Below are 24,412 nucleotides of genomic sequence, written 5' to 3'. Positions count from 1 at the left end.
GGAGCCCCGAAAGCCGCGGAGCCGCCACAGTCCCGCCAGCCCGGCGCGCTCAGCAAAGGGAGGCGATGTTGATGCTGGACTGCAGTTTAGAGGTGAGGTTTGGGGAAGGTGGGTCTGTTGTTTTGTCTTACCGGGAGCCCAGACACGGAACTGGGTGAAGTGTACTTTGCCTGAAGCTGCTCGGAATGTTGGAGCGCTGCCGCCGTCGATCGGTATTTCTGGTTATGAGATTAAAAGCCAAAAAAGTCATGCTTGGAGCTGTTTATTTTTTTTTAAAGGGAAGTTTCAAGGAACATGAAGGTCCGACGATTTGCGAGGGCGATGTTTCCTGCCATCATGCAGTGTGCTTAGATCTTCTGTGGCTTAAACTGGCAGTAACATTCTTTCTTTTCTTTTCCTTTTTTTCTTTGTCTTTTGATTTATTGTTTATTTCAGTCTGGTAGTTTCAGCAATCTGTTTGAGGCAGGAACCGGTGTGAACGCACCTGCAGATGCCTTTGGTCAGTCTCCAGCTCACTTGGCTGCTTGTGGTGGTGAAGCTTTTTTCCTACTTTGGCAATTGCAGACAGGAGCAAATTTGAACCAACAGGTAAAAATACATAAGTTTCACTCCTTCCACTTCTAATCTGGTATGTTAGTAATTGCAGTTAATATTATTTACATACTTTTTATCTAAGAGAAGTTTTATAAACAGTTGTATTGCATGAGGTACCTGGGGTCACTTATTTTAGAGTAAGCTCTGGCATGAACCAGAAATCCTGTCTATATTGTTTTAGCAATTTCATTTGCTATAATAATGCAATTTTCACACAGTGCTGCATGCAGATTTCCAGAGAACTTAATTCTTTTACACAAATGATTATTTATTTTTCCTCCAAAATTTTGTCCTTTGTACTTCCAGTACACATAAGGATTCTAGCTGCAAAGTTTAATTTACTTATACCTCCAAGCTGGTAGCAAGCTGTTGGTCACAGCAATCCCTGAATGATGCTTGAAGATGCTGTTAATCAGTGTACAGAGTGTATTCTGTGTAAGTTATCTTTTAGAAGGCAAAGGTTAAAAAATGAGTATTGCAGGGGACAGTGTTTTTACTTTGTGGTGAACGAATACACTAAACATTTAATGGCAGTTACCAAGTACACTCTCTCTCAACTCTCAACAGGCTGATATACACAGTCATTTTGAGGAACAAGATAGCTTTATCCCATTCCCCTTCTTCAAATGACTGCTATATGTAAATTGTGTTTTTAGGATTGCCTTGGAGAAGCCCCAATTCATAAAGCAGCAAAAGCTGGAAGTTTGGAATGTCTCGCTCTCCTTGTTGCTGGCGATGCCAAAATTGAGTAAGTTGAGTTACATTTATTAATTTCAGTAACACCATCAAGGGATGTGTATTTTACACAGTACTTCTACTTGTTTAGAACGTGCATGCTAAGGCTGCAAATATAGCATGACTGCAGCATAAGAGTATTAAAAACTGACAGAAGCACCAAAATAGCATGGACCATATGCTGTTATTTTTTTACATGTTAAATACCTCTGTAATAACTGCTGAGAGAATATTCCTGATCATAATCTCTCCTTGTTAGTTTTCCATTCCAATGCTGTGCTCATCTTCTTCTTGCCTTTCTGATATGATAAACCAATCCTAGTCTGATGACAAATTTATTTTAAAATAATTATTGTTGTATTTAATGCCAGCCCTCTGTATGAGCCCCATGCTATCCTTGACAAACCTTCTTGATATTGATTTTCTGTACTTATTTTTATACATCTGTCTAATTTTTATACATCTGCCAATTACACTGGCATATATATTATGAGCAACCCCTTAATCAGTGGTTGCTCATAATATATATGCCAGTGTAATTGGTTATCGTTAACTCTGTGTTTCAGCTTGTGCAACAACAGTGGACAGACAGCAGCAGATCTTGCATTTGCTTATGGCTTTCTGGAATGTGCCAAGTTCCTCAGGACAATTCAGCACACTCAGACAATGAAACTGAAAGGACGGTGTGGCTACTTGCTAAGTGACAAACATGGCTTGCTGAGAGAGGATCCAACTGCACAGAAACAAGAAAGTAAAACCAGCAGATCCATAAGCAGGAAGAGGAGAAGATCAGATGGTGTGTAACACAGTTGGTTTAATACAATTCAGAATATTTTTCTAAATATTTTCAGCATCCAAGTAAATAGCAGTTAGATACAGAAGCCTGCTAGTAAGGATTAACTTGCATAGGTAGTTAAAGTTATGGTCTTCTTGGAAACGGACAGTGCATGGGGAATGCCAGTGGAAAGACTACTTTAACAAAGGGGAAAAAAAGTAGGTACTCTTACTGGTGTACTGATGTAGAAGCTACAGACTTATTGTTGTTTATTCAGATGACAGATCTTGTTTCCTTGCTTCCAGAAGAAACAGCCTGTAATCCCAACATGAAATATGGGGAATCCAAAGTCTGAAGAAACATGACTGGATGATACATTGAGCAGCCAGATGTGTATGCTGGGACATTGTCTCCTTCTGAGAAGGAGGAAAGCTTGTTTATTGTTACTTCTTACAGAAGAATGTTGTGGTTCCCCCCCCAATAGTTGTATTCGTACAGCTATAAATAAATGAGCATGTGACAATTCATTCTCTTGATTTTTTTTCTGTGTAAATATGAAAGCAGAATTCATAAAATCCAGTACATAATAGCCATTTTTTTCCCCCTCCCAAAAGGCCGTCATTGACAGTACCAGCAGCAAACGATGCCTTTGAACAGATTCACAGTGCACAAGACAGCTGGCTGTGTAGAATCTGAAAGGCAGGGGACAGTTCATCTTTTCGTCATGAAAGAAAACCATAAAATAAAAGGATTGGGCATTTAATCTGTAAAGATTTTAGCGTAGCAAAAAATGCTGTATAAACATAAAGTTGCCTTAGGGAAAAGAACAGATATTAGTTGCCTAATAAATGCATTTGTAAGGAATGCAGTTCACAGCAGATAACTCTTATTTCTAGAGGTTTCATTTTAAAAAAAAAGTTTCTTAATTTAAATTACGCCAGCAACATTTCTATTTCAACTGAGTTTTGATTGACTTAAAGCATTCTTTTGATAAATAACAGGACAGTTTTATCTAGATCAGCTAGTATTCTGGCGTAGCGTGTTCCAGCACAAGAGGAATTTAAATAGCTTTTGGTCGTTGAGGTAGGCACAGATTATAATAGGCGTCCTTGTTCCAAAACTCTGGGCCCTTCCATCCACACCAGCCCTGTCCAAGAAAAACCAAGATAGCTTTTAAATCTACTATGAATTCTAGTATTCTTACCTACTTCTATTGGATTTATTTTACTAATCATACTAATCTAAGCTGTATGAATTCTTTTCAGATAGCTATGAAATGCAATGACAATTTTCAGAAAGTTCCCTACATGCCTGGAAACACATTAACACATTAATAAATTTTCTAATTTATTACAGAGACTCTCTCTCCCTCTTCCTATCTCCCCAGCTTAGTTCCTAGAAGTATCATCTCCTGCACTCCATACCCCCTTCCCACTACCTCTTCTGCTGCTACAGAGAGATTAATATTATTCTAAAATCATTCTTGCAGTTGCCATTTCTCATCCTGAATCCTTGCCTTCTTTGGTAATAGTTGATATTTCAGCCCCAAGCAGAGCTTTCAATATCAGAAACTGTGCTGTTCATCCTGATTCTGCAGAAAAAAAAGCAGTCTAACAAAGCTCTCAAGTTTGCAGAGTACCACAGAATTATTGGAGATGTTTTTGAAGAAAACAGCTACAAAATGGCAGTCCACCTCAGTTCCTCCCCAGCCACTTTTGATGAGGAAAGTAGGTTCTGCATGTATTCTATCCTCCTGGACCATTCTTAACAACTGTAGCTGTAACAGCCTTTGGTCCTACATGTTCTTTGGAAATTGTTTCTGTTTTCATGTCAAGCTTTGATAATTACAGTCCAGCAAAATGTTTCTTAAAATGGCTTTTTCTGTTGGGCCCCACACAAGGATATCAAATAAAGATTCAAAATAAAAGTTACTATTTGCAACTTAATATGAAGAACAGAGAAGAAATTGATTATGTAACACCTATAGGAGGATTTATCCACTTTCACAATTTACATTTCTGACACTATGTTTACTGTTTTGTAATGCGCTGTGTCATCCCTTTTAGTGGCTTTAAATGTGGAAATAATATTTCATACCCTTTCACTCTTTGGAGGTTTTTTTCTTTAGAGTTCTTCCACATATTTAAAACAGTTCAGTATCTGACCTTTAAACACAGTTCAAGGCCTGATCTGAGAATGCTTAGTGTTGGATTTTTAAAATAATTTTTAAAATTTAAAATAAATTGCTATCTTCTCTGCTTCATTTTCAGCATTTTACAGGCTGAGCAGATTTTTCTGTTTCATTCAGAATACCAAACACAGTTATTGTATACACTACAGGGTAGAAGAGGGAGATGGGTTATTTCAGATAAAATGAAGAACAGTTGCTGATCTGATATATCTTCTACAAAGACACTAAGTTTCAGAAACTGACAATAAGTACCATATAGTAGTATGCAGGTTAACTAGGATCAGCACTTCCTCCATAAGGAACGGAGAAGCCATATAATGGCCAATTCGTATTTGGCTGTACATTACTTGATTTATGTATATACATAAATATGTGTGTATATCTATGCATGAAGCCTCACCTTTTCCAAAATAACATGCAGATCTTCTCCTCCGGTGTAATGTGGGTCTAGAATCAAATATTTTATTTGTCCTGTAATCTCATTCCAAGCCACTCCTAATATCGTGTGAGCTAAAACACCTCCACCTAAAATAGGAAAAACGCAAATCGCTAAATTTTTTTTTACTGAGATTGGCAAACGGGCAAGGCTTAAATAAAAATACATCAACACTTTCTACTAACAGATTAGCTTAGTTATCAAGATGATTCTGAAGCTGACCTACGTAAGATTCTTCACACTGTTAAATAACATATCTTTCCTACAACTAGGGAAGATTAGTTGTAGTAAGTAAAGAATTTACTTTTCAAATTTCTTCCAAGTCAGCAAGGCAGGTTAAATCCTCAACACTTTCACCAGATGAAGTCAAGAGTATTTCAAACATCTGTTTTGCAGTTTTTCTTTAAAGAAACTTAACTGTATAAAAGAAATCTGGAAAACTTCCTGGTTGTAAAATGACTGAAGTTGGAACAGAAATCGGAATAGCTGGATAAGGTCTATCTGCTGTTTTCTACTAATTTACATCAATGGATATTAGGGGCAGAGTAGTAACTTCTGACTTTCTCTAGCTTGCAAACAGGAAAAAGGGATATTTTGATGAGATGGGCACAGGTCAACTCTTGCATGTTTCTTTAAGATAACATGAGAAGTTTATGCCCCTGCAATACTGTAGTAATGACTTCACACAACAGACAGGAATTGCAAAATCTGCAAAAGAACACAACTAAAAACAACCCTCAAACCCCACCCCCAAACAGCCAATCTCCAATCCTCCAACAACAAAAAAAATTAAACCAACCTACAAGAGAGCATTACAGAGAAAAATAAGTTACAGCCTAAAGATTTTTCAATACAGGATTCTATATTCTTGAAATTCAGACAAAAAGGCTGCTGAAAAGGCAAAGAATATTTCATAGAATCATAAAATGCTTTGAGTTGGAAGGGACCATAAATATCTTCTAGTTCTAACCCTGCTGCCATGGGCAAGTACATCTTCTACTAGGCCAGCTTACTCAAAGCTCCACCCAACCTGGCCTTGAACGCTCCCAGGGATGGGGCATCCACAACTTCTTTGGGCAACGTGTTCCAGTGCCTCACCACCCTCACTTCTTTCTAACATATAATCTAAACCATCATCATACCAAAGCCTGGACTTCTGGGACCTCTAATTTGAGAAAGTAACACTATATTGTGGAGTATCAAATATGGATTGTAAAAATTGCTAAAATTAATTTTATTAAAGCTGAAAATAATAATATTAATATCACTAATTTTATAAACCACAGCTTGGAAATAGTTCAATTAAAGTTACAGTATTCTTAGGAGTGGCACTTACCTTAACAACATTTCAGATTATTAAAACTGATCTTAAAAAAAATTTGGATAATATACTTCTCTTCCAAGCAAGAGAAACACTACGCTTCTGTGAGGGGAAGTTTTGGGGAACAGTATGATCTTCTGTTCCTCTAGAGAGCAGAAGTCAGCTCTCGAGTTATGATTTAACAGCAATTTATAAAAACACCATTTAGATTGACTTTTGTTACCATGTTTAATACCGAGCTTGGGAGTAATACTGAATTAAAAGATACCAGCCAGACTAAATTGTATAATTTTTGAAGCTACCTTGGGGAAAACGTAATTTTTAATTCATCTACAGTTTTGATTAACTCTTGTACAGTAAATTGAACAGGTTCTAACTGAAATACAATTTAGCACAGGGAGGCCATGAACTTTCACTGGCTTTCTTCAATACTCAAGCACTTACCAATCATAATTGGAGTTCCCTCAGTCTTGAAATGATTAGCAAGCTCTCTTCCCTGCAATGCTAGTTCAGAACCCTGGCTAGGTAAGAAAAACAACAATAGATTTGTCATTCTCACTAGGCTTAATTCTCTAATTATCCATTACACTTGTTAACTGCATAGGTAACCAATTAGAAGGTCACTTGGATTATTACTGTGCAAACTTCCTGAGACAATGTGAAAAACGTTTTCTAATGCAACTCAGAGATCCTGGTTGGACCAATGAATCTGCTGTAAGCCTCGTTGCCACTGTGGAGCATCTGGAGTCATCCAGCCTTTATAAAAGTGTCTGCTGCTCATCTCCCACTGTGGGGACAGCTGATAAACCCCAACAGGTCCCTCCAACTGGCTGAAAAAGAGGTTGGCCATATCTGTCAACAAGGGGAAGTCAGAAGTAACAGACCTTCATAAGAAACAACAAAAATAAGGACTTGATAAAGGTGCATATAATTACATCTCTTAAGGTAAGTTTCTACTGTAGTTGCACAAGCAATTGCATTATTCATACCCAAGTTGGCTTTGAAAACCAAATCTCAAATAACATTAGTAATCTGTTCAAAAGCAACACTGAACTTAGCTTTGTTATATTCTCCCTGCTTTCTTTTTCAACTATGTAGACCAGCCACTAACAGAAGAAATCTATATGTAAGAGAAAGGTGTGCACACAATGCATGCACATACTCTAGGATTTGGAGCTGAAGACATATGTCTGATGGAGACTTATATTCCTCTTTAGAAGACTGACAGTACTCCCAAAAGCGGTGACAAAAGCTAGGCAAGGAAATTAATACAGATATATTTAATATCTTGTCATTATAGTGCGGTTAACTTGTTTAAAACCCAAAGAAAGCCTGCACGCCTACTTCCCAAGTTCCCAGAGAGATGGATTAAATGCAGATAGAATACAAAACTGGAACTCTGGGAAATGGTGCATTTATGATAGTGGATCCAGGACCCAGTACTAGCGTTTTTGGTGCAGCTGTGAAGTCTTATTTCCATTAAAGGTTAGAGGTGCTATGTGGAAATAAACCCAAGACAAAAATGTCATCCACTGCCAGTGATCAGCTAAAAAAGATGCATGACATTTTCTTCTTCCCAGCACGGTACTGATGTTGGTTTTTCATAATCCTGAAAAAAACTGGTGTACCCTTGTGGCAGCACTATAGGCAATTTTACTCAGTTCACAAAAGAATTTATTCTATATTCTTATATACAGGAATAAAAATCTTCCTAATGGCATGGTCTGTCACAGCTATCATAAATAATAGCTGGATCATCTGCAAATACAAGCTCAGGAACAGAAACAAAGATTAAGATATTTAAGAACTGAGCTATTTTCCTAAGATTAAGAATCCCCATCACCATGCTTATTTAGAATATTTACAGTGGAATTTACTCTAAATACACGAGTAGTATTTTGACTTGAATTTTCATACGCACTATGTTGGTATATGTTCTTTATTTCATGACTCTATTTATCACAACATGTTCAGGGATTTGTTAGTCTGTTTGGTGTTGCCTCTGTGATAAAAATCTGGTAATTTTACTTCTGATAAATGCTGACCATTATTCTTTTTGTCCAAAAATATCTTTGTAGGTCCTTCATTGTCTATAAGATGATCAGATTGTCAGAATGAAAACAAATTCCTTGTTTTATTTGTCACACAAACCCTAAAAAGAGAACATTATTTCCAGGCTGCTCAGCAATTCTCCTCAACCCTCAAGAGTTAGCTCTGTAGACACAGTAATAATTTATCAGTGTGCATTCAGTTCTCTGTGGCCACCAGACTGTTTGTCTGCTTCAAAAATGTGATGTAAAGGAATAGGCTGAGTTCCATATCAGTTTGCATATCATTAGGCAATTTATAGGATTAAGCACACCCAATGTGAGCCATATTTCTTGTGGAAGCATTAGTTTGTAAGGGACCCCTGGTGGCCTAGTGGTTAGCGTGCAGGACTTTCACTGCTGCGACCACGGGTTCGATTCCCAGTCCCTCCCGGGCAGATGGAACCCGTTAGCCCTGTGTGGCCATCCATCTATGAGAAGGACACTCTAAACAAACCTACGTCCTGAGGACCTCACTGCCATTGTCCAAGCTTGCTTGGCCCCGGCAGATGAACCTTAGGATTAAAGGGTGGGCTCAGTTCAGCGCAGGCTGTGTCTCACCTAAAAAATCCATTGCGCAGGCTGGAAAGGTAAAAGACCTTTCCCCAAATCTTCGTTCGCGAAGATGGGCCATTATTATTATTAGTTTGTAGCTTTATGAAACTGGGCAGTTGGCATATCCTTAAGCAATTTATAGCAACCGGAAACTGGAACCCTAAGCCTGCAAGAAATTTACCACCACCTTTATCTGTATGCATTTAGCAAAAAATAAAAGGGGGAATATAAGGTTTATGAACAAAGAACCCTTAAAGGATTTATCTCTTTAATTATTCCCGTTCTCCCAACCACTGTAACCATAATTTGCTTTTTAAGGCATTCAGTCTTTTTAACAATTACTGAGCTACTAAACAGTTAATGATTCTTACCTGACAAATAATATTTTGGATGTTATTCCAAAAAGCTGATTTAGAACAAGCTGTACCTCAATTGAACCAATCCATTGCCGTGATCCAACAAATGCTGCGGGCTTGTCTCCAGCATCAACCAGTGCCTTTGTAACATCATGATGAAGAAAAACAAACAGCAACAACATATAGTAGGGAATTTCACCACATTTTTGTGAATAAAGTTGGTTCATATTTATGGAAATGTGTTTTGAACCTAGCCAGTCAAAAGCAGAAAATAAGTATCAACTACATTCACTGGGGTTCTGTTTTGGAAATGTCCCTTTAAGCAGTAACACAGAACAGTGTCCATAAGCACAGACTACAAACCCAGGTCCACAGGCAGACTTCAAGCTGGGATGGTGAGCACTGAGCTGTCTAATAATGGAGTGCATCATTTGGACACTGCAGAAGCCACTTCATAGACTGAAGGGCTTGGATTCCTATTCAAAGCATCTCAGAAAAGGATCCATAAAATAGTGCTCTGAGAAAGAGGCCACTGAAATACACCAAAAGTTGTGGTTTATTTTAAACTCTTCTCTGTTCTGAGGCTTATATGTTACATGCAGCACTTGAGAGGGTCCTTTTCTGCTCAGGATACAAAGCCCACAAAGTCTCCTGCAGGCTACTGCCCTCTTCTAGATGCCTAAAAATATTACAGGAGTGCAGACACTTCAGGAACTTTTAGCTTTAGATCTGGTCTGAGCAATGTTCAGGAAATGCAGTTTTACCTTTAGTGTTCACATCCTTGCTAGGTTGGATGAAAGTTGTTTTATGAACTGGATAAAACTTTGCTAAAGATGTTCAGTTAACTAATAGAACACAAAGAACTATTTTTAGAAGATGGAAGATAATTGCAGTATTTCTGGATAGGCACACAGTATTAGTTACCCAAGCCTACAGTTTTTCTTCAGTGCTGTTAAGGGAAACGAACACATTCAGGTATGCATTTGAATTCAAAACAGAAAAAGAAGTGAAGGAGAGTTCAAAAATCAGGAAAAGCATACTGCTCTCAAAGGCAAATTTGCAAAAGGCATCAGTAAATTCATGCATAGCATCTGGGGACTAATCCAACTGTCACTGAATACAAAAGTCAGTTTTAAAACTGATTTTAGTACGACACACTGGGTTCTTTGTTCTCTTTTCATTTGGCAAAAACACTGAAAATGTCATAATCTCAGCTTCTAAAAGAACATTAATCCAAGGAAACATTTAAAAGACTATTTTAAGGAGTCTTATTTGTACAGATAATATCATTCAACAGTGATAAACATTTGGAGACAGATCTCTTATAATAAAACTTGTTAAAAACAGTAATTCAGAACCACTAGTTCAATTTAAGAGATAAATTAAAAATATCACACAAATCAAAATATATGGATTGGATCTTTAAAAAATAATCTACACAAATATTTCTAGACAAATATGCATAAAATAAGGAATCTCCTTAAATGGTCTATACCTGTTGAATTTCCTTGTGTGTTGGTATAGGTCTATCAATGTAACCTTGGTGCTTGAACCAAGAGCAGATTGTCTGCAAAGACCTATAGGCACAGCCCCAACCACTGTCATCAGTCCGATCCTGCATATAGTGGTGATAACTATACACACCATGTACTAAATAAACCTGCACAGAAAGAAATAACACAAAAGAATCTGATCACACTTGCATCAGTTTTCAGAGAAGTCATATGACCTGTCACTTGCACTGTAAAAGTTTTCACCTGAGGACTGCAAGTCTTTGGAAGAATCAAAGGGCCATTATTCACACATGATTACTCCTCCCGTTTTTGTCTCCTTAACATCTCTGTTCATGGTTTTAGTTTCTTGTCCTGGTTCTGAGAAACTTTTAAAGTACATGCTAAAAATGTGTACATCCTTTTCCAAGAAAATCTAATTTCTTTGGGACAATTATAGCAAACTAAAGCAATGCCATTTTGCACAGAGAAGCCCTTTGATTTAAAAGGCTGGGCCAATTATTTCACTTTCTCATCTACACAACACTGACGATCTAAGTTACTTCTTTTAATAACAAACTCAAGTAAAATAAAAAGTACTTTCTGACAAATGTTCAACTTAAACTTACCATACCAGGCTCCATACCAGGTGAATTAAGATGTAAGTGTGGATTTCTGAGATATCCATCTTTATATGATTCATCTGGAAAATGATAAGCATTTGCTCTCTTGAAATATGGTCTGTCACAAGGCAGATTGTATAACCCATGCAATTCCTACATGCAAGTTTGAATAAAAATAAAGAGCACAATTCAAATTTTGGATTACAAGAAAGATCAAATTGTAAGTAGCAATAAAGACATATATAATTTTAACAGCATAGCTTAGCAAATTATTAAAATATGCTTAACTAAACATTCAGCATATACGTTTACTACTAGATCTCACGCCTCAAAGGAAGCTCATGCAGGCTTACCTCCTGTCTAAAGGGCCCACTGTTTTATGTAGTCCTGTTACATAATGCCTGCCACTGGAGCCCCACTGAAGATACCACAAGTGACAAGTTTGTTACGGAAGTATGATAAAATACATCACAGAAAAGAATTACAGTTTTATCTATGTAGTAGTGTAGATAGATACACACACTGAATTATAATCTTAACTAATACTGAAGACATACAAATACCTTGTATTGAGACAAACTGAAGATACTGAGCTTATGGCTCAAGCAGATTCAGTCTATTTTTAAATCGCTTAAGCCCTGTTTATAACACAGTAGCCACATTTAAAGAGATATACTGTCTTATTTCACAGAGCTTAAAAGTGAAAGGAACAATGAGATCATCTAGGATAATGTGTGTAACACAGGTAATACATTTTAGGCAGAGGTAACACTTTCCATCAGTGGGTAAGAGTGAACAGCAGACAGAGAGCAGGAAAGACAGTGTGCTAGCAGTGCCTGAGGCCTCTGCAAATGCAAGGCTACATTAGGTTTTATAGACCCATTAGGTTTTATAGACCCAGTAATGCTTCACACAGAAGAAAATGAAAAATCACCACAGCTTCCACATCTCTAAGCTGGCAGAATATTCTTTCCCTGCTCTCAGTATGTGTGACCTGGTTGAACTCAGTCTCAATCTGAAGGTTCTGCCCCATCACAACATTCTTCCACCTCATCCTCCTTTTTCTAGATGTGCCAACCCAGAAGGCAAAAACAAACCAAAAGCTAGCTAAGCCTGGTCAGCTGTAAGCCACAAAAAGCAGCCCCCTCCAAACAAACCCACAAAATCCCAAGAAAGAAACCAAAACAAACACATCCTCCCAGCATTAACCCTTTCAGGACATGTGTTAAAGCCTGAATGTAGAAAAATGCTACACGTAATCTGATATTCTATCATGGAGGTGGAGAAATTCAAAGAATACTGTACTGGAGAGATAAAATCTATCTAAACCAAATTTTATGTACTTTTAAAGTTTCTATTGTTCTTTTACCAAAATGAGATCTGGCACATATTTTATAAAATAACTTCTAATAAATCAAGCTTCCACATTTAGTATGCTGCTTTGGTTACAATAAAAATAAATTAAAAAAAAATAACATTATCTGTTAGTGTTTATTCTACATTGACTAAATGAAAAGCTCTACCACTGCTTCAATTACAACAATTAAAAATCAAAATAAAATATCAGGTTCTGTTAACTGTTTGTTGGCTTTACCTTTCTGTAACTTTCCAGTTGATCATCTGAAATACCTGTAGGATATGAGATTGTTACAAGGTGATTTTTTCCTGGTAACATGAAATGAAATTGTTCTGGTACCACAATTGATGTTCCTTTCACGTATTTCATGATACATCTTTCCATGTCATCTAATTGCCCATGAATTGCTTTCACCAGGAGATTTTGTACCCTGCAAAGTCCAAAGGAGAATATCAAAAAAGCAGAACAGCGATGGTGGAGCATTTTCTCTCATAGCTCTGGCAGTTATGCAATACTTATATGCATATCTGCACCTGGTCAGATGAATGTACTACTTTCCTGCTTCTGCTCCCACAGGCAAAGGCAGAGTCTCACCATGCTTTAGTCAAGGCATGTCTGCACACAGAAACCAGTCCCTAGTGATTCAATCCTCCAAAGCGCAGGTATGCTGTTTTTTATCAGAAACACAACCATTATGAGCATTAGCCAAAATAAAAATTACATATATGACTACATTGGGTTTTTTTGTTTGGTTGGTTTGGGTTTGGATTTTTTTTCTTTTTTTTTTTTTTTCCATTTTATCCACCCCATTTAGTATTGTTCAGAGTCAAATCCTATGGGAAAAATACAAGGAAAAAATTCAGAGGCAGCTTCAAACGTTTTCCATCTGCACCTACCCAGCTGCAGTCCCTAGTGTAGGGCTGAGATTAGAAAGACTCATCAAATAAACCCCGACTCTCACTTTTATACACCTCACATACTTACAAGAATTTTTAGAACATTTCCCTGCCTTTCTCATTGCTAAGTAATAGTTATGAGTTATCAAATCTATCAGACATGGATGAACTCAATTTTTTGCAGGCAGCAAAAGTATTGTTCTCAAGATTATTAAAGCTAACAGCTGTCTACATGAGCTTTTACTATTTACACAGTTAAAATTCCACTCTAAAAATACTATATACTTTTCATTAAAATTATGAGTGATAAAGTTTTCCTTCATTACTTCAAGAAAAAGCAGAAATGAAGCTGAAAAATTACAAGTTCAGGATAACACTTACCTTCCCCACGTTTCCTCTGGAGAAACAGATACAACAACATCAACTGGTAATGTCATATTTATGTAGTGGTGTTCCTTATTTTCCCTTTCAATGACTGGAGCCAAAGCAGCTAAAGAAGATGTCATTTCCAACATGAGGTCTACATTGACTATCTGCTGCTGCAGAGAATAAAGACACCAATAGGACATCTGCAACTACACATGCATCAAGAAGGCAAAAGAAATATTGTAGATATTTGATATCGAACTCAGTAATGAAATACCTGGGTTAAAATAAAGCTAGTAACATCAAACTTCTATGTGCTGATCTACCATAGGTGAACCTCTGCACTCACATTGAGTCTCAATGACTTTAGAATGATTCTTTTAACTCATGTCAATGTCTATTTGTGTACAAAAAAGCCCCAGGGAGGGCAAGTCTGAAAACGTTTAAATGATAAATTGTCTCACATAATTTTTTTACTGGGGTGAGAGACATACCGTATCTTGTAACTTCTTATCCTTCTTTTTGCCAAGCTTTCGTTTGGTCTCATCATCTTGATCAAATCTGAAGTATCAACAGAAAGAGAAATTACTATAATATGAAATTAATCTGCTATTCCCCCCAATTTTTAAATATACTCACTGGATAAATCGTGTTATCTCCTTACACGCAGACTCATCAGTCAGATCTGGAACTGTGGTCATACCATTGTTAGGCCACACATACACTGAACTGTGGCAAATTCTTAATACAAGAACCTCTGAGGACAATTTGTTTGCAAGATCACTGAAAACATATCCTAATGCCTTTTTGGTTGATGCCTCTGAAACACAATAAGGATACAATTAGACTAGAAAATTCCCTCGTTCTTTTTTTTATAGCTGCTGGGCATACAATAAAAAAAAGTTTTAACTTGGAATAAAAACCTAAATGCTGTTAGGATGAGAAAAATGACTAGGTAAACAAAAACTGATGTAAGATTTCACTTAGCAGGTCTGCCTCAAACATTCATACTCATACCTCCCTGAACAAAAGTTCTCTTTTCTCTCAGATGTCAAATATGAAGAGCTGAATGAATTACAGAAGAATAACCTATTCTGCAGTCAATTCTCACATCTATAATTCTTAACCAAGCCTACAGTTGCAAACAAACTTCTATGTACAGACAAACTTTTAACTAAATCCCAGAAAGATTCAACCTGAATCACGTTTCTGACTTCATATCATTGTTCAGAAATACAAACAGACTAAATGTTTGGAAAAGCAGAGGCTACATTCCAACTGAAGACCTAGTTCTAGCCAAAATAAACCTGCAACTGTAACTCTGGTCTGCCTTAAACTTTATTACTGGTATAGACAGTTGTCTTTCAGAGCTTGACTTGACTATTTAAGTTTTATCCACACCTTACAACCTGAACCAATACTGCACATGGTAGAGCAACTTTTGCACATTACCCACATTTTTTTCTTCACTGATGAGGTTAAAGACCTTTGCTTAGAATACAAAAAGTTAAAAAAGCCTAACAAGTCACCAAAAACTATACTGTATATCTTTAATCCTTTAACTTCAATTTGGTAAGTATTAGATAACTTTTGCACTAGAAGTATGTAAAAACTACAGTATTAGAAAAGTCAAAGAAAAACTGCTCCAAAAGAAAAACCTACTGCCTTCAAAAGGAATGGTGTGTCATATTTACACACTAAGAGCTGTGAATACCATGCATCTGGATAATTCAAATACCACTCTGCTTCACTGCAGTTAAAGTTCACTACATTGTAAACTAAGTCAAATAAATAGCCCTTCTTTGAGGATGCAACTCACAAAATGTTGCTTTGTGTTAGGCCAATCTATTCCACACTTTCGCTGCACATCATGACCTCAAATAAGCCCAAATTCCTTTTCAGGGTCACTAACATGGAATTCAATGTCTCTAGCAGAGACATATCTTTTAAAATGCAGACTGAGTGACATTTCAACTAAAGACAACCTCCTTCCACATTCCGCCCTATGACAGCTTAATAGGTTGCTGATAGCTTTGAGCAGACTTTCTGAAGAGGATGTCACATTACTGTAACAGTGTGGGACTAGAGGAGCCCCTTAACACCATATGGACTAGTCCCTTGTTATCACTTCGAACTGCCATAGCCAATCCCACCCTAAATTCAGTAGGCTGACTAGTTGACTTATTCCCCTTCTCTATTTCTCTAGGAAGACTGGACCACAGTCCCAAAACTGTATTAATACAATCTTGTTATAACCAAATTCATTGTCATTAAATTATTCTCTGTCTGCTTAGAATTTCAGGGTCAACTTTGGATTCAAGCTGAAAATAAAAAACATATGATGGAAAAAGATTGTCAGAAAATTTACGGAGATAAAGAATAACATTTTGCGTACTTAATTGTTACAGGTTTTGGAAGAAGCACTTAGCTGGTGAAATGCAAACAAAATAAATATCTTAACTAGTTTATTAATAAAAGTTTATATAAATATTAAGAAATCTATTAGTCTAATAGACACACCATCAGTAGTTGCTAGCTGAAATGCAAGATCCAAGCCTCCTCTTATTCTGAAGAGTATATCCATAGCTTCTAGAATTACCTAAGGAGAAAAAAGAAGCAATGAAAATGAATAGCCATTTCAACATGCCTTCTCTCAAGCCACAACTGACTGCTGTTTTGCCACAGTATGCCAGCACACCAGCAATTATTGCAGCTGCTCTGGTTACAAGAGGCCAGTGAATAAACAGGGAAGTGAGTGGCACAGCAGTACACAGTTGCTGGAGCCAGTACCTGAATTACACAAGTACTGCTACAAACACAGTCCTTAGAAGACATTTCCTGCCTAAACAAAAAAATTGTAATTCTATACTTCTACCATTTAGAAATACTTTGGGTAAAATGTCTTTTCTTCAATCCAAATGTCATGTTTCCCATAATATAAGTCTTCTTCTAGCTCAAGTAAACCAAGGACTGCTCTAAGCAGAAAGGTAATTAGGCACATCTGTAAGTATGCATTCATCTTGGTTAGGAAATCACAGCTTCAGGAGAAGGAGAAAAAAAGGGGGGCAGACATATACACAACCTGTAGAACTAGGGCCAAGTTTCACATTTGACAGGAGAGCCACTTATGCCAGCATAGAGATCACCCAGCTGTTTCTGCCCCCTTCCAAAGTCCCCACTCTGTGTCCTCAGAACTGCTCATTGCAGACATTTTAACGTGAACTTCATGAGAGAACTCATGCAGATGGAAACCCATCCTCTTATTGAGAGAAGACAGATCAATTCCCAGTCACGTTCAACATTGTGGTACAAAACCAGCTGCGGCAGTGCAGAGAGGAACAAAAGGTGACAGCCCAGATGAGTGTGGGTATTCCTCAATCTAAGCCCAAAAAGAAATGCTTCACAGCCTTAATTGCTCTAACCCCCCCCACCAAACACCTATAAGAATAATTACACTATGACCCTTTGGAAAGCCTTATTGCATAACTGTTTACTTATAAAGTATGAGAGCCTTCCAGGTGCAATGCTAGTGTTACTCATGAAAGAAACAAAACATAGGACTAACTTTCTTTCCATTAAAAGTATTCTAAAGAGAAATATGCAAGATATGCATACCTGATGAAAATATAATCATCTACTACACTTTTAGTTGTGGGCAAAGGATTTTCAGGTTTCAGTGACTCTGGAGTGCCAAAGTTCTACAATAAAGAGTTTGGTTCCTGAAGCATAACTGTGAAGTATTTTAGATAACACGGTTATCTACATTAATAGGGTCTTGGAGTGTGGGATCCACAAGTGCCTGAAAAAAAGTTTGCATGGTTGATGTGAAAGATCTTTTTATTTGAATTATTACTACGCAAGAATAACATTCATGAATAAGAAGCAGAGCTTTGCAAAAGGAGGAAGAGAGGATCTGGCCTTTTGACAGTGGCTCATCATGGATGATCACAGAATTGGTCAGGTTGGAAGGGACCACAGTGGGTCATGTGGTCCAATCTCCCTGCTCAAGCAGGGTAGTCCTAGAGGACATTGCACAGAATTGCCTGCAGACAGTTCTCGAACACCTCCAGTGAGGGAGTCTCCACAGCCTCTCTCTGGGCAACCTGTTCCAGTGCACAGTCACCTGTACAGTAAAGAAGTTCTTCCTCGTGCTCAGGTGGAACATCCTATGCATCGGTTTCTGCCAATTGCCTCTTGTCCCATTGCTTGGCACCGCCGAAAAGAGCCTGGCTCTATCATGATGAGGTCTTCCGCCAAATCCCTGACCAAAGCCACGCAGACCGAGACCCCCAGGGCGATGAGGAATAGCAGCTGCCAGCGGGGAGGAGGAGGGGGCAGCGCGGGAGGCGCCGCTGCCTCCGTTTGACACAAGCCGGGCCCCGCGGAGAGGGGTCCGAAGGGCCTCGACACCTCTCTCCGAGGTGCCCTTGGGGCTGGAGGCCCAAATGCCGCCACCAAACCCACCTGGCAGTGGGGACACAGCTCCCAGCCCGCCAGAGCACAGGGCGGGCAGCCCCGGCGGGAACACTCCTGTCCCCGCTGAGGAAGGACGAACGAACATCAACCCATCCACCCACCCATCCCTACCCCCAAGGAAGGGGAGATGAGAGGAGGGGAAAGGAGGGGAGGGGCGGACTCACCACGTCCGTCACCGCCGCCGCGGGGGCCGGGCCCGGGCGCGGGCGCATCCTCGTGGCGCACGCGCGCTCCCGCCGGGAAGGGGCGGGGAGCAGCTCCCGGGGCCGGCGTGTCCCCGCCTTCCCGGCCGCGCCCCCGCGCTACGGGGCTGTGCCCTCGCCGTGCTGCGACCGTCGGCCCGGCCCCCTTCTCGTACGGCCGAGCAGGATGGGCCGCGGTGCCGCACGGTTCCCTCTGGAGTCACCCGCCTTCCCTCCCCTTCCCTGCGGTCCTGCCGGGCTTCCCGGCGCTGCGGCAGAGTGCGTAGAGCTGAGCCTTCTTTAGCTCGGGTGATCGTAGCTGCACTGAGCCCAATGCGTCTGCGGCAAGATTGTGGTACCTCCTCACTATTTCTGCAAATTCCTTGGAAGACGCTCCAGAATCCCTCTTGCCTGCCTTCTGCTTCGCATTACTGCTGCTTCTAGGCCAGGATCGTCCGCATCCACCTTCTCAGTCGCATCAAGCTGCTGAGGTCCAGAAATCCTCCCCATTAATCCCTCGATCAGTGCTCTGTGCGTTACGCTGTAGAATTTAATTCCGGGTCTGTTTATTTTCGATAAATTATTCCTATCCTCCTCCTCAAAAATGCCAACTAGCTTCATAACAGCAAACCCTTCAGCTGGTCTGCAGAAGTCAGTTTTCTGTCATCTGTATTTGTTTCTTTCTCTGCTGTCGCCTGCCCTTTGGTTCCTTACCCAACATCTCTAACTACCAACACTCGAAGAACAGCACTGAGATTACCCAATGAAGCTTCACTGTGTGAACCTCCACACATTGCAAAAAAACAAACCAAACCAAAAAAAACCCAAACCAACCCCAAACAAACAAACCACCCCCCAAAAAACCCAAAACAACAAACTCCAAAACAAAAACAAACCCCAAAACCCCAAAACTTCAAGCTTTCTAAAACTTCTGCATACTGTCTATCTCAGGTGCTTAGCACAAGCAAAATGTGCCTAGACCTTCCATTGTACGCAGTATTCCAACATGTTACAATAAAATATATAACATCTATTTTATTAGATGTATTTCCACTGCTGTGATGCTGCAGCTTTTCTGCTCTGCACCCACATGACAGCCATGGCTAATGTGTGATATGAATCTCTCAGAGCTTTCTGTTGGATATTCATGTGGTTTAATCCCAGCCAGCAGCCAAGGCCCGTGCAGCCACTTGCTCACTCTCCCACCAGCAAAACTTGGGAGAGAATCAGAGAAGTGAAAGCTTGTGGGTTGAGTTAAAGACAGTTTATTAGGCAAAGCAAAAGACACGCACAGAGGCAAAGCAAAAAAAGGAATTAATTCACTGCTTCCCATGGGTAGGCAGCCATCCCCAGGAGAGCAGGGCCGCAGTAACAGTTACTTAGGAAGACGAATGCCATCACTCCAAATACCCCTCTTCTCTCCCCCACTTGATGTACTGACCATGATGTCCTATGGTGTGGAATATCCCTTTGGTCAGCTGGGGTCACCTATCCTGGCTGTATCTCCTCCCAACTTCCTCTGCACCCTTAGTCTCCTCACCAGCGTGACAGTACGAAAAGCAGAAAAGGCCTTGGCTCTGTGTAAGCACTGCTCAGCAGAAACAAAAGACATCTGTACATTATCAACTCTGTGTTCAGCATAAATCCAGAACACAGCCCCATAGTAGCCACGGGGAAGAAAATTAACTCTACCCTAGCCAAAACCAGCAGAGTTATAAGTGTGCTATTTCTGATGGGACAGACTATGTGTGAGCTCTGTATTCAAAACCTTCCGTGGCTATTTTAGATGTCGATTTGTCAGCTCTTATAGGAGGCTTATATGTGTACTTCAGTCCACAACTGAAAGCAATGAAAGATACATTCTTCCTGGAAAGAAGTTTTATACTAGTTCAGGAAAGAAAGGAACTGAATATGGGTAACTTCACAGTATTGCTTCTTGCAGAGTATTTATTAAATGGTTCTTGAGGTCTGAACACCCAAGTAATGAATTTTGGTTTTACGTTTATGCAGATCTTACCATAGATGAACATGAACCTGATGAAGTAGAAAGAATAAATGCAAAGGTAAAAATATTTTGGTTTAGTATGTGTTAGTGATATGATTATTTATTACTAATAAGTAAATGTAAACTAATAAGTTTAAATTAACTTTTTTTCCCTGTGGATTTCCTTTAGCTTTAAATCACTAATGTTATTTACAAAGAGGAGAAAGGAAAACAAATTAATAACCATCTTGTATAAAAAAGATTTAGATATTGTTCATTTACTCTTTTTTCTTTGAGAGATTTGGCAGTATCCCACACAAGTTAAGGATTTTACCTTAATTTTTTATTTGGAGACTTAAGCTACAATGCCAAAATGACCAAACAATGCCAAAATTGAAAGCACAATAATATGTTGTCAGAAGAATGGGACCGCATTATCCTAGATGCTATATAAAAAAACATTGTTCCTTTTTTCATATAAGTTCATAAATCTAATAAATCTTGTAAATTTGCTTGTACTGGTTCTAGTTATCCTGTGCATTTTCAACATATGTAATGAAAAATGGCAGTAGGAGGACAGTTTTGGTCTAGGGTGAGAAGAAGAAATAATTCAGCTACTTGCAGTTGAGACAAATTCAGAGACAAAGCTAAGTAACCAGTGCAGAAAATAAGAATGGAGAAAAGAGGCAGGTGGGATTGTTTCAGCTGGATAGAAAGAAAGGGAATTTGCTGAGACATTTACATGCATTACCAGGTGATACTATATTTTGATGATACATTTTCTGCTTGTCTTTTAATTTTTAATAATGTTTTAACCTACTTTATTTAAATGGAATCTGGTTAAGAATAGTCATCATCTCCCATGCTAGAAGGAACCAATTCCTAGAGAAGTTCAGCTTAGTAAGGTGCTCAGAATCTGGGAAACATAGTGGCCAGGGTTCACCAGTATGAGCAGCTGGGATGCACGCAAGGAGAATTTTGAGGTGTGTATGTGTGCATGTATGCCCAAGATACAGTAAGCAGTACTGTTAGGCACATCTCAGATGCACAGTGCTCTTCCTGACCTTTTTCTTCCGTATTTCCATACTGTTGTTCTTTCTGGTCAGTGAATGAATCTATGTTCCATTATACATGGAGGGTATATAAAATACCTTGATCGTCAAACAAGAGCAAAGAAAGTTAAACATTCTTCAAGACTAAATTTAAATGCTTTCCATATTTGTCTTAAATAACATACAGTAAAAATCTTCAAAATATTTCTTTCAAAGTATTTGTTTTACAGAAGGAGCAAAAGAAACAAATGGTTGGCTAAATCTATATCCCCAGGAGTATTTTGACATGAATCCCTATTTTAATGACAAGCCTTTGCCACATGAAACTACCTCCAGAGATGCCAGTTGCACCACCTTTCAAACCAAGTTCTGCAAAAAAGGTTAGTTTGTCTTATAGCTACTGGAGACAAAAGATAAATATTCAGTTATTTCCTGTTAAAAATCTTTGTTTACAGTACATAAGATAGAAATAAATGTTTGTGTTTTATATTGTTTTCTTATTTTTCTTACAAAAGATATTATTGTTTACCCCAACAACAACTGCTAACTGGTTTCAAATAACTTCAAAATTGTTTGTCTTTAAAGTCTGCATAATGCTGTGACATACAGTTAATTGTCTGCATACACCACAAAAAGATACAAAGCAGAATGTAATGCAATAAAAGACAGTAAGGCCAGATTACTCTAACAAAATGAAATGCTCTCCTCTTTTGTACTCTGTCAGTCACCCAAATAATTTTTGAACCTGCTAATTACTCTTAGCCTATATAGACAAGATATATCTAAAAGATAATTCCTTAAAGTGTCATGGGAATGGATAACTGGAAGGAAAGGAAGAACTCAGGTTAATCCCTCTACTCAGGGAAAGGTTGCAGAATAAACAGAATAAACAAGAGTTATTTGTTGCTTGTCCTTCAGCAGACACAAATTTGGATGCTGCTTTAGAATTTGCCAATTCATCAGTGTTTAGGAGAAAAGGAAGACAAGGATAAAAAGGATAGGAATAAATATGTGTGGATGGGCTTAGAGGGCATAAGAAATAAAGCCTGGAATTAGTATTAGGTATATATAAGAACATAGTCCACTAGTTGCTTAGTGTCATTATTTCTTAAAATCTAAATAAATGTTTTTCCATTCCACAAAGCATTCCATCTTGATACAGTTTTTTTTGAGATGAGATACTAAATGGATGCCATTGCCCTTAGACTAAACTTTAATTTCACTTTGAAGTGGGTTTACAATGCATAAGTATCTCTCTATTAAGTGATTCCTGGTAAGTAATGCAGTGATACCCTTTAATCTGTCACTTCTCAGCTCTTCAGTTTGGAGTTCTGTCATTATTCATTTAATACCGTGCAGTGCTAACCACTATTTTCCTTTTATTATGTCCTTCACCCTTTTATTTGACTGACACTGATTCATCTGAGGAAGATGATGATAGCAAGGAAAATATAACTATTCTGAAAGAGAAAGCAAAAATGCTTACACACTAATATTGGTGTTGGGTGGTTGGCCTCATAGATGAGGCAGCTGAGATCTTTCAGAATGGAAATCTGTTCAGAAAAGTTAGCTGCTAGAAAGTCAGCACCTTGTCTGGCTGAAGTACTGGTGATCCCATGGCTCCCATGGGAAGCTCCAGGATCCCTGTCCTTCACATCATATATGCTTTTTCTGAATATTTAAATTACATGTACTTCCTAAGCTACTGCACACTTTCCTTCTGTGCTATGTGAGTTATTACAAGAAAAATTGCTTTATTGTTGATTGAATTGCTTACTGCTGCACTATTCAGGAATGCAGCCTCAGCAGACTAGGGGGTTTAGCTGTACTTGGGATTGCAAAGAATTAATTAGGTCTCTGCATGTTTTTTAACTAAAATTTGCCACCCTTGTAGTATTAGTGGGCATACTATTTCAGGAAAAGCCAAAGCTGCATTCAATCCTGTATGTCAGGAAGCTTATTGATAATAATGCTGAAACTCTGCTGTCTGTAGCAATCCCTATACCGGTACTGGATGTAGAGGTGTACTAGGAAACTAACACAGGAATTTCCTTTTTTTCTTTTTTTTTCCTCAACACATCTCATTTTAGTGAGCTATGCTTTTACTTTTTCTGTCACATTTTTAAGATCCTTTCCTCAAAATCCAGGCTTACAAAAGAACATTTAAAACTAGTGATTCATCAAAATAGCTACTAAAATTTTCCTTAACTTTTACATTGCAAATTTAAGGAATATTTGAGGTTTCTTTAAAATATAAATAATATAATGCAGTGTGCTATTAAGTATTCTTACTTGCTTATGCATGAAAAATATTTTGATTAACTCAGTTATATTGTAAATGGGCACTTCAAAAAGGTTTTTTTTTCAATCAGGTGGTATGAAAGGAGGCACATTTGATCCTTACCTAAGGCATTCTGCTGATCTTTGCTGATCAAAATCTAAAGCTGGCATAAAAAATTAAGAACAAGTGATTTTTCATCATCTTTCTGGATCTAAAAGCAGACCTGCTACAAGCATAATAACTTTGAATGTGACAAAGTAAGCTGCTTTAATTGGAGTTCTTGTTTTATGTGTGCTGTCTATCAAAAGTGATTAGCACAGCTGTTTATTGCTGTATAAAATAATTGAATAAATGAAGAAATGAATTATGGAGAAAAAGGGTCAGAAATGTATGAGGAACCTGGTTTTCAAAATTCATTCCTACTCTCTTCTGCAAATTCATGTTACTTTATAGGGCTATATGGATCACAGAGACCTTCGAAATCATGCTATACAGATGTCACTGAAAAATTATTGGGTTTTAATAATTTCTGACTTGAAAAATGTAAAAAGACCAGGAGTGTTCCTGTTAAAAAACATCTGGTTTTCCCTTATGTTTATGGAATAAAATTGGCTCCCTCTACTGGCAGACATAACGTGAGGTAATTTAAGCCTGT

At 38.3% G+C, this 24,412-nt stretch overlaps 3 protein-coding genes across 7 annotated transcripts; 2 read left to right on the top strand and 1 right to left on the bottom strand.

Annotated features, from left to right (window-relative positions):
* ANKRD37 (ankyrin repeat domain 37) lies at positions 1-2,629 on the top strand. Its single transcript, XM_027676603.1, has 5 exons — positions 1-92; positions 436-588; positions 1,251-1,342; positions 1,896-2,125; positions 2,382-2,629. Exons 1-5 carry the CDS (start codon positions 66-68, stop codon positions 2,423-2,425), a joined length of 546 nt encoding a protein of 181 aa, XP_027532404.1. The 5' UTR covers positions 1-65; the 3' UTR covers positions 2,426-2,629.
* Positions 2,124-18,488, bottom strand: UFSP2 (UFM1 specific peptidase 2). Of its 5 annotated transcripts, none has more exons than XM_027676597.1 (12): positions 18,423-18,488; positions 16,303-16,381; positions 14,422-14,602; positions 14,277-14,343; positions 13,798-13,955; positions 12,758-12,950; positions 11,170-11,316; positions 10,546-10,710; positions 9,066-9,190; positions 6,497-6,573; positions 4,696-4,820; positions 2,124-3,251 (listed from the first exon to the last, which is right to left on the bottom strand). In XM_027676597.1, the coding sequence occupies exons 1-12, from the start codon at positions 18,468-18,470 to the stop codon at positions 3,165-3,167; spliced, it is 1,452 nt and encodes a 483-aa protein (XP_027532398.1). In that variant the 5' UTR covers positions 18,471-18,488; the 3' UTR covers positions 2,124-3,164. The 5 variants fall into 5 exon arrangements, with proteins under 5 accessions (XP_027532398.1, XP_027532400.1, XP_027532401.1 ...); XM_027676599.1 differs by having other exon boundaries at positions 13,798-13,952; XM_027676600.1 differs by lacking the exon at positions 18,423-18,488 and adding an exon at positions 18,247-18,380.
* Positions 18,489-18,773: 285 nt separating this feature from the next.
* Positions 18,774-24,086, top strand: CUNH4orf47 (chromosome unknown C4orf47 homolog). The gene is given in 8 exon segments (XM_027676855.1): positions 18,774-18,795; positions 18,885-18,971; positions 20,227-20,286; positions 20,289-20,355; positions 21,435-21,439; positions 21,707-21,794; positions 21,796-21,860; positions 23,849-24,086. Coding segments are annotated over 8 exon segments (564 nt in total). The 3' UTR covers positions 24,019-24,086.
* The last annotated feature ends 326 nt before the right edge of the window (positions 24,087-24,412 follow it).

The sequence above is a fragment of the Neopelma chrysocephalum genome, unplaced genomic scaffold (genome assembly GCF_003984885.1).
Source record: "Neopelma chrysocephalum unplaced genomic scaffold, ASM398488v2 Primary Assembly neopelma1_42, whole genome shotgun sequence".
NCBI lineage: Eukaryota > Metazoa > Chordata > Aves > Passeriformes > Pipridae > Neopelma > Neopelma chrysocephalum.
This window is presented reverse-complemented; position numbering and strand designations above follow the sequence as displayed.

Bases quoted from the DNA above. Each gene is read 5' to 3' on its own strand.
- ANKRD37 (XM_027676603.1), top strand. From the start codon at position 66: ATGTTGATGCTGGACTGCAGTTTAGAG. The intron at 93-435 runs GTGAGGTTTGGG...TGTTTATTTCAG, and splicing joins TGCTGGACTGCAGTTTAGAG to TCTGGTAGTTTCAGCAATCT. The intron at 1,343-1,895 runs GTAAGTTGAGTT...TCTGTGTTTCAG, and splicing joins GCTGGCGATGCCAAAATTGA to CTTGTGCAACAACAGTGGAC.
- UFSP2 (XM_027676597.1), bottom strand. From the start codon at position 18,470: ATGCGCCCGCGCCCGGGCCCGGCCCCCGCGGCGGCGGTGACGGACGTG. The intron at 10,711-11,169 runs GTAAGTTTAAGT...CTTTCTGTGCAG, and splicing joins CTGGTATGGAGCCTGGTATG to GTTTATTTAGTACATGGTGT. The intron at 3,252-4,695 runs GTGAGGCTTCAT...TTTCTTGGACAG, and splicing joins TGCATGTTATTTTGGAAAAG to GGCTGGTGTGGATGGAAGGG.